This window comes from Apteryx mantelli, chromosome Z (genome assembly GCF_036417845.1).
Source record: "Apteryx mantelli isolate bAptMan1 chromosome Z, bAptMan1.hap1, whole genome shotgun sequence".
NCBI classification, from domain to species: Eukaryota; Metazoa; Chordata; class Aves; order Apterygiformes; family Apterygidae; genus Apteryx; species Apteryx mantelli.
This window is the reverse complement of record NC_090020.1, coordinates 53,466,941-53,485,617: the sequence shown is the minus strand read 5'-3', so window position 1 is coordinate 53,485,617 and position 18,677 is coordinate 53,466,941. Positions and strand designations below refer to the sequence as shown.

Genomic DNA, 18,677 nt, shown 5'->3' with positions numbered 1-18,677 from the left:
TCCATATGAAGTAAAATGTATGGGCCTGTCTCTGAACTAATCTACATGAATTATAAACTGACGTAAATTTATCAAATACAAGAACAGCTTTCATTTTAATTCATTCTGACAATGTAGACAACAGTAGTATGGGCAGTATTAGATCCTTTAAGTTGTTCATTTTCCCAACATTATGATTAGATGATGATGCCAGAGGCCAAGTACAACAGTTAGTCAAAGGAGGTAAATCTAACTGTGTTGTGCTTTGGGCAGTAGTATTCGATTATAGAGGCCTCCAAATGTAGTTGTGTAAGTGAGTTACATGTTTCACAGCTGTACTGGACTCTTCGGGGCAGCTTTTGTGGTTCATTTGAGATTTGTCTGCTTTGACCCATAAGCTCTGGGCATTCTGGAGTAGGATCATTCCACAGAAAATCCCCTATCCCTATGGTACGGATATTGGCTGAGCTTGTTTCTGAGGACAGTGATTAAACACAAAACTAGCAGCATGGTGCAATCCTTGAATTGCAACTATAGGGAAAGCACCCACCTCCCAAGTAACTCCATAGGTCTCTGTACAACCTCTGTCAACTGTTTTGCTGAAAATACAGGTGAAAGGTGCTTTTTCCCTGGCTTCAGCTCTTGCTTTTTTCCCCAGTCTCTTAGGTAACTAGCGTAAATTGAACCTGTAATCTTTTTGATTTTGACATCAAAAGTTATGTTTGCATTCATGTAGATGCTGCTGTTGCTTTATGTATAAAGAATGTATCTAAAAGTGGAATAACCTGTGAACCAGCTAGTGGAACTTCAGGGCCTTGGGTTTACAAACACCTTTTACAGCATACAGGGAATGAGATTTCTTGCAAGAAACAGTTACACAGAAGTATAAAATGAACTCGGTGCACCAAGACAGGGGGTTCGGGGCAGAGGCTCGGCATTTGTGCAGAGGCTCCCGTTCCAGGTCCTTGTGCCGCGTCTCCTGTCTCCTGGGGGAGGCCACGCGGGCCTCGCGGTGCGCAGCTGGAACCGGCAGCCAAGGCGAAAGGCTGTTTCCACAGAAGGCCAGCGCTGGCTAATGAAGCACTGCCCTGTAAAACCGTTTTAATGAACTGCTGGTGTAGCCAGTGCACATTGGTTACATTCCGGCTTCAGCAAACGGCAGTTTGTCACCCTACCGCACGCTAACACAAATGGCAGCAGCCCGGGCCACGAGCACTGTTACAGATGTCTGTGTGCTGCAGGGGGCTCAGAGGAGCTGCTCCGGCTCCCGCTCTGCAAACTCGGACTCAACTGCGCCCGGCGCAGCCACCGCCACCCCCGCGCGCCCCCGCAGCGCCGGCCGTGCTCCCCGCATTCGCTCAGCAGCAGCGCCCGGCCCAGAAAGCCAACAGGGAAGTTTGGCTGTGCCGCGCCACTGCGCTTCCTGCTCCCTGTCCAGGGAAGGCAGATGCAGCGCTTGCGATGAGGGCACTAGGGCTCAGGCTCGCTCCCCTGTGCTTGCAAATGCAGATGCAGGCTGTCTGCAAGCGTGCGCACTGGTACTTCCTCCAGCGTAATGTGTCGTGGGTTTCCGTTCCACACATGTCCTACGCCCGCTGTACTGAGAGCAATGTGTCTATTTACAAAGCAGAAAAAACCCTGCAGACCCCAAACAAGCAAAACTGTACATACCGCAAAAGCTTTTGTTGGCAGCTGAGCATTAAAGAGTTGGAAATTCTCTGGCTGCATCGTTTGGAAGTGGGAATTAACAAGGTTTTTAAAAAAGAAAAACTAATAGGAAAAATTATCTGTAGTCCACTTATCAGCAAGGACATTTATTAATTTATATTAATGTTCTTCACTTATCAGTACAAGCATTGACATGAGCTTAAGGAAGAAGTATTTTTGAAGTTAGAAAAAAGAGATTAACAAATCTGGTGAGCTTTGTTAAATTTCTGATTTGTTTTACCTGACACGTTCTTGGCTTTCCTAAATGGCTTACCTTATTAGGTAGAAAGCCTACTTCCTTTTAGAAAATTCACTTGGTAAATTAAACAATTAGGTTTTTTTCAGAACTAGAGGCAACAAGAACTGACATTATTTAAATAGCTTCAGATACATACTCATCATGCAGAGAGAAAGAAGCATAATACTTAAAACTGTTATGTCTGTCATCTTAAACTTCACACATGCTTTATACATAACAGATTGTTCTTGGAGATTGGAATCCACTAATGTTAGAATTTTTTTGTTGTTTTGTAAAATGTACTTTCAGAAGAGTGTCAGGTTTTTCTTAAATCAAGGCAGAGGAGTGAACTTGTGGTCACTTCTGTATTCAGCCTGTTCCCTTTAATTTCCATAGAGTCAGGACATAATGGTTGGGTTTAGGACCCAATTCTCACAGCTGGCTACGTGTTTTATGAAAAGAAGTATGGAAAATATTTATAACATGAGCATGTACATCTTTAAATATCACTTAATAATCCTAAATCATCTAGTTAGAAGATTCACTTTCAAGGATTTTTCTAATAAAACGAAGAATCAAGCTAGTTTATAATGCTGTATTGCAGATTCAATTTACGAGAATCTGCATGGTTTATGATTTGATACAGTCCATGTAATTTGGCCAATATGGGTTAATCATACAGCTGCTTGCAGATCATTCAAAAATGTGGCAGGGTTTTTCCAAAGAATATAAGAGAGCTGAGCAACCACATCCTGTAAAGGCAATGGCAGTGGGATGTGAACTCCGTCAGGCCTCTTTGAAAGCTCCAGCCAACAGCCTTTTTGACTCAAGTATAAACTTGTGCTACTTTCACCCCAGTGTAAGGCCATTTATTGGAGTTATTATTTATTGGAGCAAATATAGTCAGATAGCTCTGTCCTGGTTATTATGAGCTACTCTCTTGTTGCAGAGCAGACAAAAAAGTCTCTGTTTCCTGAGTGGATCTTGTTGTTAAAAGAAACCCTTGCATATTGGAGAGTCATCATAATATGAAGCCCTGCTACCTTTCAGTTGGCCTCCCCTGCTTGAATAACCTCTCTGGCCTGCCAAGTGCAATTTAGCATACCCTGAGGCTGCTGTAATTTGTGCTGACTGACATGAAATTGTTCTTCCCTGCTCAGTCCTGTAGAAAAATCAGCCTAGTTGGAGCAAAGGTCCTTGCTCAGTATGTCTATATGAAGATTTTTAAAGCATTGAATCATGAAAAGTGACATATTCTATCTTTCTGAGTCATGATACCACTGTATTTGTCTTCCAGTGTTTGACTTACCCATGTCACATGACTTCTTGCTTTAAAACCTGCTATGGGTCCAAAGTTATTATGAATAATGAGCTGTTTAAAATGCAAAGTGCGTCTGAGCATTAATGGTCAAGTTCTGTACAGCTGTCATGGCCTTTGGGTCTTATTTTTATCATGGTACCCAAGGTCTTGTGTAGTGATGCAAAAGCCAAATGTCTGTTTTTATCAAATCTTGTCATTACACTTTTTGGTGAGGGATGAATAGCATTTAGAGAAACAAATTGTTATTGTTATTTTGTAATAATAATTAATGTATTTTTAAAAGAATGGAAAATGTTGCTTCATTTTAATGCAGCTCTTTATGTAGCTGCAGTGAATTTTTCTACTATGATTTTTTCTTTCGGTAGTGGCTGGAGTTTTCTGTTTCAGACACATGCTCAGACACTGCTCTCAGTTTCTGAAACAGCACAGATAAAGCATTCACTTTTGCTGGTTTGGAAATTGTGACAGATCCAAATTTGCCAGAAGAACAGTTTATGTTTAGATGCTCATTTATATTTTTCTCATTTAGTATTTTAACTACTGAAATGTGACTATCACAAATCTAGGGAAGTGCATCAGTATTTCACTATACTTTATTAGTTGATTCTTAATTTATATATAAATGTAATATTACTGCTGTAAGCCAAAACAAAGGAAAAAAAATACTGGTGTATCAATTGCGAGGACCAATATGAGATACTCTAAAAGGGACTGATTCTCTTAACCTGTTATGGATCCATCATCACCCAGAATTAGCAATTACGCTAGGCCTCCTGGAATTGAGTCTACTACTAGTCACTCTTGAAAAATTTTCAAGTTATAAAGTGACACCTCAGATTCCAAATATTCATGCTAAATAAAAGAGGTCCAAGAACTGACAAGTGGCCGAAAGGCAAAGTGGCACAGCCTGGTTCTCCTTTGCACTGCTTAGAACTCGCTCCCCTAGCCAAAACCACGTAGCGCTTGCTCCGGTGTCTGTTCTGCAGAGGGCTCTGCAGAGTCCTTGTAGCATTAAAATATATATATATATTTTTTTTTTTTTGGGGGGGGGTGTCAATTCAAAGTATCTGAAATAACAAGAGAGCTGCATTGACAGCTACCACAGAGGTGTTTTTATAACATGAAACTCAGGGTATGTGTGGTGTGCCCTGAAAGGCCTGAGGGCATTTTTGGGAGCCCCAGGGCCTGCTGGAGTAGTGTTGATAGACTGTGGAGGATGGAAGGAGACGAATCTAGTGTAGTTTCTTCAGTAATGACTCTTTGGTCTCAGTCTGCCTGTTCCTTGGCATTGTCTTGACAGTAACTAGTTGGAGTGATGCAAAATGGAGTTAAGTATCACAGACAATCAGGGGTCTGTGCTTGAGCAAAGATTCTTCAGCCTTCATTTGTCAGGGCAGACATCCCCCACTATTGAATGAGGTGGGGAATTCTTCTTAGATCCTCTTTTTCTATTCCCTTACCCAAGCAGACACATTGTGCTTTGACCAAAACTGGAATATTCTGGTTGGAAAATGTCTTTTCAAACTGTACTTGCATGTAAATGCATCCATAAAGGGATGGTGCTCCCTCCTGACAGCCAGAATCGCCGAAACTCTGAAACTCTGGCACTAACTCCCTCCAAAGCCTTCTCAAACTATTTAACTTCTTTGAGTTTTCTTTTTATTCTGCAAATTGGAAACTATAATCGTTATAGCCCAGGCTAATTATATCTAAATATAAATTGATGATAGAAGCAGTACTTAATACTATCCTTTGGATGCCATTTTAATACATGGAGTGCACCTAAAACCTGTGGTTGTTTTCTGGAGGATTAGGAAAAAATGTAATGCTTGGGATGCTTCCATGCCCATTGTCTTGTGATGTGCTTTGCCTTTTGCAAAACAAAAAAGTGTAAAAATCTTTGCTGATGGGTTGTTTTAAAATTCTTGTCTTTGTGTGTTATGCATATCTTTAGAAATGGAGTTCTTAACCAGTAGCATTGATGCAAGACACATTAGCAGCAAAACTGAAGGTTTTGGTAAACGTTATTTTGTGGACTGGGTAGTAAAATAAACACTGCATTGTCAGACTGCAGCTGTACATGTGGTTTCCCCCTTGCGCGACTAAAGGATTGCTTTTCCAAGAAATTTTATTATGCTTTTTGGATTCTGACATATTTTGGTTGATTACAGATAGAAATAAGCTTACTTATGATAAAACTGTTGTCAGGCAACTTTCTAGTCAAATGCAAAATAGGAGGTAAATAAAATACATACTATGTACATTTTCTGGATGTGTGCAAGTATCTTTCTGTGCATGTGCATAGCTTGCAGTTATTCTTTGGTTACAAATGTAACACTTCAAAAAAGAAGAGAGAAAAGAAAAAAGGTGGTGATGGGGGAATGTGCAACCACATCAGCATTTTCTTAGAGCTGCAGTGTATTTCTTATTTCAGTTTTGTCCCAGTTGACGTTTGAGTTCAGTTCTCTGAGGTCCCATCTTAAAGAGTAGATATTCTCAAACATGGTACTGAGTAGAAATAAGAAATGATCTGCAGTGGAAAAAATAAAACTCAATTGGTCTTCACTGTTTCCAGTTTTGGGCTTGACTCTGTGGATTGACTATGAAATGTTTAACAAGTGTTCACCAGAGGAGAAAGCTTTATTTACACTAGTACTGTACTTCAGGGGCTTCATTGGGAAAGAACAGTTCAAGCACAGAAATAAAAGTTGCCCAACATCTTTCATCCTGAGGCATGTGCTTTAGGTATTTTTATGTATTTATTTTGCAAGCTTTAATTTTGTGGGTTAAAAGCCCTGTGCTAGTTTGTGTCTGGATCCTCTTTAAAGAGATTACATTCAGAGATCCTCTTAAAATGGAAGTCCTGGATCTAGTCCTGATCCTTGTGGAGCCTAAAATCAGCCATAAGGGTCTTTTGTGACTATTATGGTAGTCATCAGCCACTTCGTACTGTGTATTGTGTCTATTATGGTTAGTTTTACAGTTTTTAAACGAGATTGTCATGCAGCATAGACTTACAGAACCACAAAACTATACAAAAGTGGTGTTGGAGAGATGTGGAGGGATCTGTCTCCATTGCTCTGAGAGATGACAAACCATTCCTACATGTTTGTGACAAATATTTTTTCTCTCTTTTAGACAACCTCCAGATAGAAGCACTATGCAATATTCAGTAGCAAACCATTCCACTTCTTCACTTCGATCTTTCACTTCTAGGAAGTTTTTCTCAAATATGTATCTTTCTTGGTGGAATTTAAGCCCATCACATTGTCTTTTGGAACAAGGAAACAAGAAAAATATATTACAACATGGAGAAGATGCCATTCCTCTGTTCTTTGCAACATCCCTTTACCTACTTGTAGATTGCTAATACATAACCCTTCTCTTTTGAAAGAAAAAAAATTTTTTTTTTCAGTCTTTCTGAGGGAACACATTTATGAGACCTGTGGTTGCCCTCATTGCTCTCCTGCACACTTTCTTCATTCAGTCCTTTTTTTTTTTTTTTTTTGATATGTCAAAACCAGATACAGCCTGTCACTGTGATATTAGTAATGCTGATTAGAGCAGAATGATTACTTCATTGGTCTTGCAGGATATACTGCTGTTCATACTTCTGAGTATGACATTTGCCCTCTTTGCAACAGCATAAAGTTACAACTCATGTTCTGCTTAATGTGAACCACAGTAATTTCCAGATTCTTTTTTGCAGAATTAATATCTAGCCAGTGGGCCCTAAGTGTTTGTGTGGTAGGTTTTCCATATTTGCTTTCCTTGCATTGCATCCTGTTGTGTAATTCAAATACTGTCAAAAGTTTCCAATCACATTTATAAGCCAAACCTGCAACCTCATGAAAGAATGAAATCAAGTTTATCTGATGGAGTCTGTTGTCCAGAAAAACATTTTGATTTTGTTTTTTAATTCTTCATAATTAAATGTTTTATCATGTCTTATATCAGTCCAGTTATGTCTAGTCAAAAGGCTTATACATCAGTTAGATCATGTTGTTGCCCTTTCTGACTTTTGAGACAATCCAGTCATCTCAAATTTCCCCAGTGTTCCAAGATATACTGAAAATGAGTTGTCAACAGGCTAATCATGTTCTCAGGTAGATTCTTCAGGATTCTTGGATGAAACTTATCAAGGCATCATGATGGAAAAATGTTTTTCTCTTCTTCGTTCAACATCTTCTAATGGACTGGAAAATACTACATTCACCTTGTATAATACAAGCCTGGAATAAGGTATACATTCAAATTTATCACAGCACAAAGCTGGGAAAGAAGTATATTGAAACAACTTATAATTCAGAATGATTTTGACATCTGAGATCCATTCTGAAAAAGTAGTATGGTATTCAATAGGGACATGTGGAAAGAATTGCATCTTGCCAGGAATAATTAGCTATGCAAAAATAGGATGGGGAATAACTGGCTGTTTACCAGCTCTGTACAAAAAGATCACGTGCTTATTGTGGATGATAAACTGACCATGAGTCAACGGCTTCATGCTGTGGCACAAAAGGCACACATCATATTGGGCAATATGTAAAGGAACTTAGTCTTAAGGACACATAAAGACCTTGTGCTTTAGTCATCTACTCAGATTAGTTACTATCAAAGGTTTCAGACCCTGCAATTCAAGAAATATATTAACAAAGTGGAGAAATCAATGAGACTGACAACAGTCTTGAGTACATGATTTGCTCAGACATATTGAAAGATCTAGAACTATTTAGCTTAAAGAAAAACTGAGGGGAAAATCATAACAAATTGCAAATATGGAAAGAAATGTGTCAGCAAACAGTTTCCCACATTGATGCTGGCTAGGCCAAGAAGTAACATGTAAACTGCACCAAGAAAGATTTAAGTTAAATATTGGGAAGCAGTCACTTGAGCTAAGTACTGTGAAGCACTGAAACAGATTTCTGGGAGAGGTTGCATATTCTTTATCAGGCTAGACAGACATCAGTCAGTAATGACTGACTGATGGTTATGGTCGATCTTACCTTAGGGTAGATGGAAATCTGAAGATGTCTCCAAGATTTCTTCCAACCCTGACTTTGTTTGATGTCATGGTTTGATAAGCATATAATTTTGTTTCCTTCCAAGCTCAGAACCAATATTTATTGAGGCCATGTGGCTTTACTGCATTGTATTAATAGTTTTACTCTCTCCGTCTAGTTATGAACCTATACTACGGCTTCAATTTTTGCTTTGTCATAGCATGTTTATAATCTCAGTTCTATCAGCTGTGTTTATCTTTATAAGGAAAGAAATATGTTTAACTTCCAATTCAGTTTCCAAATTTTCTAGCTTTAGTTTTTAAGAAGCATTGACTGACTATATCATTCTTTCAGAATCTTAACATTTGGCTGAATCTAAACTTGATCAGATACATAGAATCAAAGGTAATCTTATATAATTAACCTGCTGCGGTTGCTCAAATGCTTTATAAATTATTTCTGTTCCTCTGTATCTGTGGAATACTAGTATTGCTACATTAGAAGAGCTTAAGAAATTTTTCCCTGTACCAGGAAGGCATTCAGTAATATCTGTATGACAGAAGTTATGTATATGGTTTTGTATATCCCAATGCTGGGGTTATACCACTTGGGGATCTTTCTATATATGTTTCTTTTTCACAGATTAGGAAAACATCTGCCTTCATTTAATTCTGTGAAATCCTATTGAAACTACTTATGATCCAATTTCAGTATATGCCAGCATACCTCTCCCTCTGAGTCAGGGCTTAAATGAATAAATGCAAGACCTCAGGTTAGTTTTACATTTTTAGATAACTCTGAGAGGTAAAAAAGAAAGTCAAATCAAATTGGAGAATGGCACTTCATCCAGTAGACCTATACCATATGGAGGCTTATCAAGGATCAACACAACGCGTAGACTTCAGCATTCTGCCTGAAGCAGCTAAAGTGGGTGCTAGAGGTTCAGGATGAAGTATGACAATAACTTTAGGACCACATGAACAATACTGATAAAAATGCTTAGATAATATTAAGCTCCTCCTGGCCTTCAGTACATAGGGTTCACAAAGTTACTATCCAAATGACCCATTGCTTGGATGGAATCAGAATATAAAGATTTGAGGCTTTGCCTAAAGAGAGCAGGTCAGGAGAGAAAAGAATTTGAGTCATCAGCTACAATACCATTTCCTTCAGTAAAAGATTCACATGTGCAATGAGTCATTTCTGATTGTAGTTCAACAATACTCTCAAATTCTCACTGATGTTAAATGTTCCTGTAGCTGTATCTGTGATATGATCACAGAGTAATGCTTGCTATAATGTTAGATAGCAGTGTGGCACCTCTTATTCATCCAGTTGTTTTTTTGGCTTTGTTCGGGTTGCAAACTTCATATCTGTGTAATAATACATAAAAAAAACTCTAAATAAAATTGAATACTACAACATAGTCATAGGCAGCCATAAAGCGTATCTGATCAGTCCTCTGATCTTTAAATGAGTCTTCCACTGAACTGTAGTAAGTGTAGTCCTTGTTTTCAGAGAGTCATGTAGTCTGTTGTTAGTATGTCTGGAAGACTGTATGAAACGGAATGACGACTGTGGCCTTAACCTATATTCCTTTGGCATTATGAAATTTTCTATAATGAGAATCTTACATACACTAGAAACCTAGCACATACAAACAAAATAGTCCACGTTTCTTTCCCTGTCAGGGAATGGAAGATAAACCAAAATGCAAACGTTAATCTCATTGCTTAATGTATTCATGGAAAATGACTATTGTTACAATATAAAACAAAAAAGAATGGAGCTGTATAACCTCTTCAGGTTGAGAATTCATTAAATTCTGATGACTTTGACTCATGAAGAGATATATACTGCCAGAGCTGGCAAGGTTGTCTATGCTAGGGGTATGCTCAGCCTAAGTCCACTGAGTCAATTTTGAAGCAGTTGCTAAAACCTGCATTTTATAACATGCAGTTTTAAAGTAAGCCAGAACTATTTTTAGTTTGCTTTAAAATGCTCTGCTTAGGTGATAACTTAAGTGATTCATGGGCCGTTCTGCATTAATTCACAGGGGAAAGTAGATGGCCAAGGGCATAATTTGTCAGCAAACCTGAATCATGCATATCATGCATGCAGGATTCGTGGATCAGGGCCTCTAATTTGAGGTTAATGGGAATAAATTCATACAGAATTACCTGGATACTTACTGCTTTGGTTTTGTACCCTACTGCCAAAGGCTGTAAAGAAGTTTGTTGTACAGAACAGCAGTATTCCAGAACAAGCAGAAAGTTGGACAGCAGAAGGGACAAGAGTGAACAACATGAAGTCCCATAAGGATTATTGCACTAGATGTAGTCCCACATATGAGCAATTTGTCAGCTGAAATTGCAAATAAACATAGAGCAAAGAACTGAGTTTGCTGGTGATTCTGAGAAGCAGTGCGAGAGATCAGATCTTCTCAGAGGGTTATACTTACAACTGTGTTGAAATTAAAAAGCTCAGAGCTTCCACCTAATAAAAAAAACTAGAGTATTTTCAGAAGAGGTTTGATTATCAAACTGTCAAACTCCCCACAGCATCAAAAGCAGGTAATAAATATCATCATCCAGGATGAGTTCATATAAGAAGGATGTAATTTTAGTTTTCATTATGTTGCTTAGATACAGGTCAGGCACAATTTATCACAGATAATTTGTCAGATTAACAATTTTTAGCAAGTAATTATTTGCAAAAATGTTTCCATTCTCTGGCCTGCTTCACAGTTAGTAGAAAACTGATGAGCATATTCTAAAAATGAATATGCAGTGCCTAATCAAAGATAACGTGGCTTTCTTCCACACTAAAGCCAAATCCCAGTGCATAGAAATGCCAAATCTGGAAAAAAGCAAACTGCTGTTTAAGAAAGCCTGGAGTGTGTGAACATCAAGAAGCTAGTGTAGATTGCAGTCAAACTTGCCTATTTTCATTTTTAGCAACATTTCATCCACTTGATGAAGAATTTGCTGAGTAAAGATGAATAAATGTTTCAAGCCTTGACTTTCATTACTTTTCTAGGTATACAGCCTTATTTCTCTACATGGAGATGATGAAATACAAATACAATTGCAAATTCATATGTCTGATCTTTGCCTTTTACTTCCTGATGTAACATTAGCAGTATGAGCAAACTCACATGGTGCCACAGTTCTCTCTGCCTGCCAACCAGCTGTGTCTAAGGCAAGGGAGAAGCTCAAGAGTTCTTAAGCTTTATGCCCTGGATTAAATAAATAAATAAATAAATAAATGTAGGTCTAGCTCCAGAGAGAAATTCATAAAACAGAAGCCAGAAAGGTGGCTGCCTGCTAACTAAACTAAAAGACACAAGGTATTTGATAAACCAGAAGAGTTGCAATACTTCATCAAACTTAACTTTCCATAGTTTGAAGCTGCATTTGAAGGAGATCATCCTTAGAGTTCAAGGCATGACAATAACAGAACAAATCTATGCCTTTAACACATTGAGCTATTTGAAATCTTTCTTGCTTAGAAGGGAACAATGAGTGACAGTATTCGTATTGAATACCTTCCTCATTTATTAAGAATTCCTTATTTCCTTAGAAATTTTACTTTTTTTTTTTTAATATTAGCTGTGTAACTGTGTTAACAAGTAGTTCCAGTATATATCATGCTAGTTGTTTTCTCTTTTTGCTTTAAAAATACTAGGAAAAATAAAAGTGTGCCTCCCTTATCTTGTGTAGCTGGAATCTCTCTGCAGATTTTGTGAGATGGAGAGTCTTGAAGACAGTGCAAAGAAATGACTTCAGCTTGGTGTAGTGGAGGGGGGTGAGCCAATGGGAGTACATTACTGTTGAGGTGAACAGAAAACTTTATAGCAGTGAAAAAAAATCCGTGATCAAAACAAAGTCAGTGATCAGAACAAAGTCAAAACAATCAAAGACAGTCCCAGGTTACAGGAGTCTCCAATCAGATAACAGTCATCCGGAAGGGCAAGAGTGGAGGCAGCAGTTGGCCTTTCAGTGTTAAAAGTGGAAGTTGGTAACAAAACTTCTAAAAAATGTCAGAAAAACATGCAAATTTGTGCAGGGGAAATGATTTAGTAATAGAAAGTGTTAACAGAGAGTCACAGAAGCTTTGTAACAAAATGAGAGTTTCAGAAGAGCCTATCAGCGTTTGATTTTTTTTACACGTGCTATTTGCTGAGAAGGCATTGCACAAGAGCACCTAATTCAACTGATAGCCATTTTTTTTAGTATTATTCAGATTCTAAACAAACCAAACAAAAACCTGATAGTTACTCACCAGAGGCAGAAGTACAAAAACACCTTCATTATTCACAATAGCTCTGTCTGTCATGGATTAAAGACTTAATTTGCAAAGTGTACTCTGTTTAAAAAATAAAAGACTTGCTTGAAGGTTATACTCAGGAGTTAATGTTCTTCTTTAAACAAGTAATGCTGGTAGTTATGTGGTTCTGTCTAGGTTCCATATCAATCTTCCTAGGTCTTTCTCCATAACATAGTTATATTGTGGACCTCCAACTTTGATGGAGTTTCGGGATATTTTGCTTCTATTCCTGTTGTAGGAAGATGGGACATACAATAGTTCCAGCTGACAAATGACATGATAGTGTAATAAAATATGTGTTCCACTAGCATGTAGCACAATAAATATTTTAGTTGGTTCTTTTAATGTTATCCCATATGTTTTCCAGCATAAAAGACATCTTTCAATATGTAAGGGCTATGTGTGAATAAAACTTACAGGAAACAGTGTCTTTCTTGAATTGCTGACCATCTTTTTTAAAAAAAAATATCCAAAGTCAGCTTTGAAATCCCTGGGAATGATTAATATGGCTCTGTGTATTCCCTGTCCATGTAATTTTTCAATGTCTTTTTAGAACAAGGACCTAGGAATATTAGTAAGACTGATCCATTTCTGTGGGTTTCATTTTTATGCAGCTTTCATTAACTAAATATAAAGGAATGTTCATAAAAGCCTTCTAAGCCTTTCAGAAAGCTTTATGACAGAAAGCGTGAACCATGAAATATAAAAAAAGTTCATCAAATTGAAAAAGATACAGTTTTCAGAACATGAAAAAGATTTTACAGAAAACAGGTTATACCTGTGCTAAGATTCTTGTCTTCTTTTCAGTATAATCACTGAAAGTAGTATAGATTATGGTAATGTGCCTTCATTCTTAATGCTAATTGGGACCACTCAAGAATACTTTGAGGAAGAAAAATAATTTTAATACCTAAAAAATATTAAAAACTAGAAGGATGAAGCAGATTAGATATCATGTGTAGGAAATGAACACCCTAATTGCACTAAAGAGAACCCACTTTCCCTGTTGCTTACTTTTTTGCTTAGTGCTGTTATCAGGTGGTATCGCAGCCTGGGGTCTGGCTGAGCCTATACCTTCCTAAGAGAGTCCTAGAAGGTATCTAGATTCTGTTGGAAACTGTTTTGGAATTGCTGTAATGTACTGAATTGAGGCTCTAAAAGAACTGGCACCGAATGCAATTGCAGAGGTTGTAGGATTTGTTGGACAGGCTATGCATGTGCACCCAGGCAAACCCAGAAGGTATACAAGCGTAACAAATATTCAGGCTCTTCTAACATGGATATTACACAGGCATTGACTCTAAACTTACTTAGCAGAGCTGACCTGACAAACAGAAGGGTTGGATAAGTTACACCCTCTTAATAGGGATAGCAGTGATCACATAGTCTCTAGACACACTGACTCCCAAGCTGTCCCTTGGGCTGCTTGGTTTTGCGTCATCTCTGGTGTAGGTCAATGGCTGTAAAGCACATTCAGACCTCAAGGGAGTTTATAGAAAACCCTGATCTCTCATACAGTAGAGATCTCTCTCTTACTATCATCTCCATATCCTTCTTGTCATAGTCTTATATGCATAATTTGACTCCTTTTTTCAGCAATAACTCATGTGACTGTCACATCCTTATAAATAATTATAACTTTAATAAATGAAAAGGGTAAGGAGAGACAGAACAATTAAAGAAAATGGGAGTGAGGGAGCATTTGGCTTCAGTGTGCAAATGACATATAATTTCCAAAAACATGAAGAGGAATAGTTATCTTGCCTTTAAGACTAGTTCCTTTATTTAAAAAAAATATTCCTCAAAATTTAATTTGTGGTTTCAGGAGCTAAGTATGGAAAATTGCATAATGCCCTTTTAAACTTTGGTGACTAAGAGTGATCACATTAAATAAATATAGCATGCATGGAGTTTGTTAAAATATCATTTGTTCCATTGCATGGGTTTAAATCTCATCAGTGTTTGGTTAGGCTAAAATACAATATGCATAATATTCAAGTATAAATGTTATATTACTAAGGTATGATCAGGAGATGAGAACCATCGGAAAGCAATGCATCCTATCAAGGTTACTCTGGGAAGAGAGTTAAAGGACTTGTGGTTTGTAAAGTCAAAAAAATTTATATTTGGAATTTCACTCATTACTGTTCAAGTTGTCTCTTATGTTTATAAACAGCATTATTTTCCATTTTCTCTTCAGGTGCTTCATTCCAAATGCCTATGCTGCTCTCTTCACTGCTGCTCTGGTGCCGTTAATGTGCTTGGTAGTGGTTTTTGTGGTGTTCATTCATGCCTACCAGGTGACCCCGCAATGGAAAGCATATGATGATATTTTCAGAGGAAGAACTAATGCTGCAGGTATGATATATAGGCTAACTCCAAGGAAACAAAGTTTTCAGAACTGTACTGAACGTTCTCTCCAATCCAGAATACCCAAACAGAAACCACAGTTTAGTAAATGCCTAGGCATATGTTTAAGATTAAGCATGTTAGTGGTCCGTTTGAAGTCTGTGAAAATACTTTAATGATTAAAGTTATGCATATGTTTAACTGTCATACCAAAGTGGGGATAAGCCATAAATTAAGAAATTAATACCACTGGTTGTGTCTAGTCTAGTAAAAAGAAGAGCACTAAGAGCCAGCACCACCAGGTTTGAGCACTGGCTGATGTTCCCTGCTGTGGTTTTGGCCTGTACCAGAAAGCGCTTTCTCAGGCAGTGCCGAGGCAGGGCTCAGGGCAGCCTGTGCTGCGGCCCTCCCCAGGAAGCAGCGTGGGCTTGCTCACCCTGGCCTGCATGGGGGCGATGATAACGTGTTGCCAGCAGCTGCGCCGTTCTGCTTGGCTCCGGGGCCTGAGCATGGTCCTTGGCCTTTTCCGTTGTGGTATAGATACAGTCAGTGACTGCCTAGTCAGTGAGAGTGCCGGCATGCTGGAGTATTTGGAGTTAATACTTCTGTTTTGAAATTTCCTAGCACTACTTGTAAGTGAAACGTGCTTGAAAGAAGAACTGTTTCGTGCAAAACAGGAAGTATTTGTCGGTCTGTTCTGTTAAAACAATTTCAAATACAATGATTTTCCTGTAATAAAACTGCAGCAGGGTAGACCAGTGCTGCAATAATAGCTGTAGGTGGAAAGCTTAGAATAATTCTTTTCATGGTGTCTTTGGAAAAAAAATTGTTTATTTATAAACAAGTGCAAGTATGTAGATTTTAGTGGAATTTTATCTATTTTCTCCCTGACTGTGTGAAGCCAGTTAGATTTTATAAACTTTCAAGTGATTCTTGAATCTTTTTTCCCAGTTTTCTTAGAGAAACATCATCTGAACTTAAAAGGAAATGTAGATTATTACAAAAGTCCTTTCAGTAGTCCAGTGCATGTTCAGATTTATAAAGGGAAGCTGTCTTCTTTAGGTTCAAATACTCAAGTTTGCAGTGATAATTGTAGTATGTAGATGGGGACTTCTATGTTTTTTATTTTGAACATTTGGGTTTTAGAAATATATTCTTTTTATGAGAAAATGAAAATAAATACTAAATATATATGATCCAGAAATTTTGTAAAATATGAATTTCTTTCTTAGTGATAGAGTGTCAACTTGCATAAGAGCTATACAAGTTTGGATAAAGTCTGATAAACTTAGCTTGTAAATATGATCCTCAAGACCATGTGGCTTACTTGCACTTTATTCTTTCATTTCTTTCTGGGGATAGAAAAGGGACTTCCTGAAACAATCACAAAGGTGGCTCCTTATTTAGTATTGAATAATGTAGTTTATTTATTTATAAATAACTTATTTTTAGTATCTCCAAGGAGTCCCTATTCATATGTTGAAGTATAAGGCTTGCCTCAGAGCAGTTAAACCAAAAAAACTTACGGTGTATTGGAACAATATAAGTAAGAAAGTCAGCATGGGAAATGGCAGAAAGTACTAATAGTAGTTTTATCTAGGTGACATAAAGACATGAAATAGTAGGGATGAAACAAAAGCCTATTTGATTTAACATAGGACTTAGGGGATTTTTTTTCCCCAGTGGAGTACAGAAAATGGTGGAGAGAGAATATTGAGGTGTCAGAAGGAATAAAAAATCAAGAAGAGATGTTTTCCATAATAAGTCAGTAACAGCATTGCTTTCTTTAAAAAAATAGGATGTATTTTTTTACTACTCTGGTACCATAATGGCAGATTGGCATTTTGTTACCCTAGACCTTTTGCAAGCACAAATGAAAGTACCTCATGCAGTGAGTGGGTGCCTGGTGAGGCTTGCAGTGTCTGTGGTTTTATAAGGGTTCTCTGTGTACCTATGAGTATGTTTATAGTGCAAGCTCCTAGCTGTGACACTTCAACCACCTCCTGTGTTGTGCAGCGCCACTGTTTCTCTCAGTTTCCACCAAAAGGTGAAGGACTAAACAGCAGTTGTTTATGTGCAGTGTCTTATTCTGGCTTATCTCTGGTTCTCATCCCCATCTTGAAGAACTCCTTGTCTTGTCACCCACAACAATGACTTCCTACAGGGGAAAAAGCCTTTCCCATTCTCCAGCTGGAAGTTCTATACCCACACTTCCCCACCTTAAGCATGGGTAGGTAATGTAAAAGTGAAAGCGAAGACTGCTTTTGCTTTGCAAAACTGTCTGCTGTATGTAAGTGATCCTCTCTAGAAAGAGGCTAAAATCCCAATCGAATGAAACTGCAAACAATTATGATATATCGAGTACAGAGATATGTAAACACAGAAAAAAATATTTTTGAATATGCTTTCACATATGGTAGTAATTGTGGACACCTATTCTTTAAATTCCAGAGAGCGAAGAGTATCACAGAAAGAAAAAGTAGAATATACGGTCATGTAATTATCATTTATACATAGATAATCATACAGATATCTATTTGCATATGACTGTTTGTAGTAGTTGTGCTTATTCCCTTTCTGGGAATCATTCAGTTAGAAGATGCTTAAAATTGCTGCATGATACAGACGACTGGTTGCTCAGTGAATTCTGCAATAATTCATACTTTTTCATGCAAAAAATTGCTCCTGAACAACATGCTCTAGGTGACCCTGCTTGAGCAGGGGGGTTGGACTAGGTGATCTCCAGAAGTTCCTTCCAGCCTCAACCATTCTGTGATTCTGTGATTCACTCAATGTTGTGAGTAAAAAATAAAGTAACTGTTGTCAATAAAAAACAGAGTTAAGTCATTGGCTTGCATATTACCATAAAACAGAAAAAGTAATTGTTTTTGCGGATTTAAAAGAAAAACATTTGTTCTCTGACTTCTCCTAAGTTCTTCAGATTATTTCATAGCTTGTAGCAAAAGCTTGAGTAATGCCACTTAAACTATAGTTGGTTAATCTCCTGAAATTCTAAATTTGTGATATCTGCTTGAGGAGAGCTTTTACTAACTTTAACAGGAGTTTAATAGGAATAGAAACAGTAAAGTTTATCCTCAGATATAGTATATACTGTTATTTTCAAAGAAATTAGATACACAGGTGGCTATGCTAAAAAACAAGTCAAAATATTGTAATTACTCTTTTTTCTGCTATTGTTGGAAGATTCGAAAGCTTACCATGCAAAGCAGTTCTGTCTTGAACAATGCGTTCTTATACAGCTACTAGAAAAAGTTCTGTCTTCTACAGTGAAAACATTTTCCTGGATTTAAGTAGCAGTACTGTGTGTTACTATTTTGTGCTCTCCGTAGGAGTAGAGTTTGTTATCCATACTAAAGGGGAATCTCACATATTTTTGTTACTAAGAACGGGATAACAATGTTGGGTTTCATCATACGCATCTAAGAGAAAAATTTTGCCCTTTGGAGGACCTGTTTGCACATGGATAAATAGTTTTGTAAAAAATGTCTTCATTCTTAGAAGGGTATCATTGATTTTTTTCATGTGTTTTATACTCAAACATTCATTTGTTTGTTCTAGCTCCTTGTCTCATGCAGATACTCTTCCCAGTCCTCTAGGCATTTCTCCTAGGCATTCTTGAGTAGAGAGTCACATCTCTCATACCCTACTGTAGTCGTTTCCAGGCTTTGAAGAAAACGTCACGGCCCAAGGGCAGCTAGCCCAGCACAGAGCTACTCTTGGTAACTGTTGT

At 37.7% G+C, this 18,677-nt stretch overlaps 1 protein-coding gene across 1 annotated transcript in view; it reads left to right on the top strand.

Annotated features, from left to right (window-relative positions):
- ADGRV1 (adhesion G protein-coupled receptor V1) overlaps positions 1-18,677 on the top strand; it is a 286,011-nt gene that overhangs the window by 208,324 nt on the left and 59,010 nt on the right. The window contains exon 87 of the mRNA XM_067315842.1: positions 14,778-14,935. Within this exon, the coding sequence (XP_067171943.1) occupies positions 14,778-14,935 (158 nt within the window). The remainder of the gene's footprint in view (positions 1-14,777; positions 14,936-18,677) is intronic.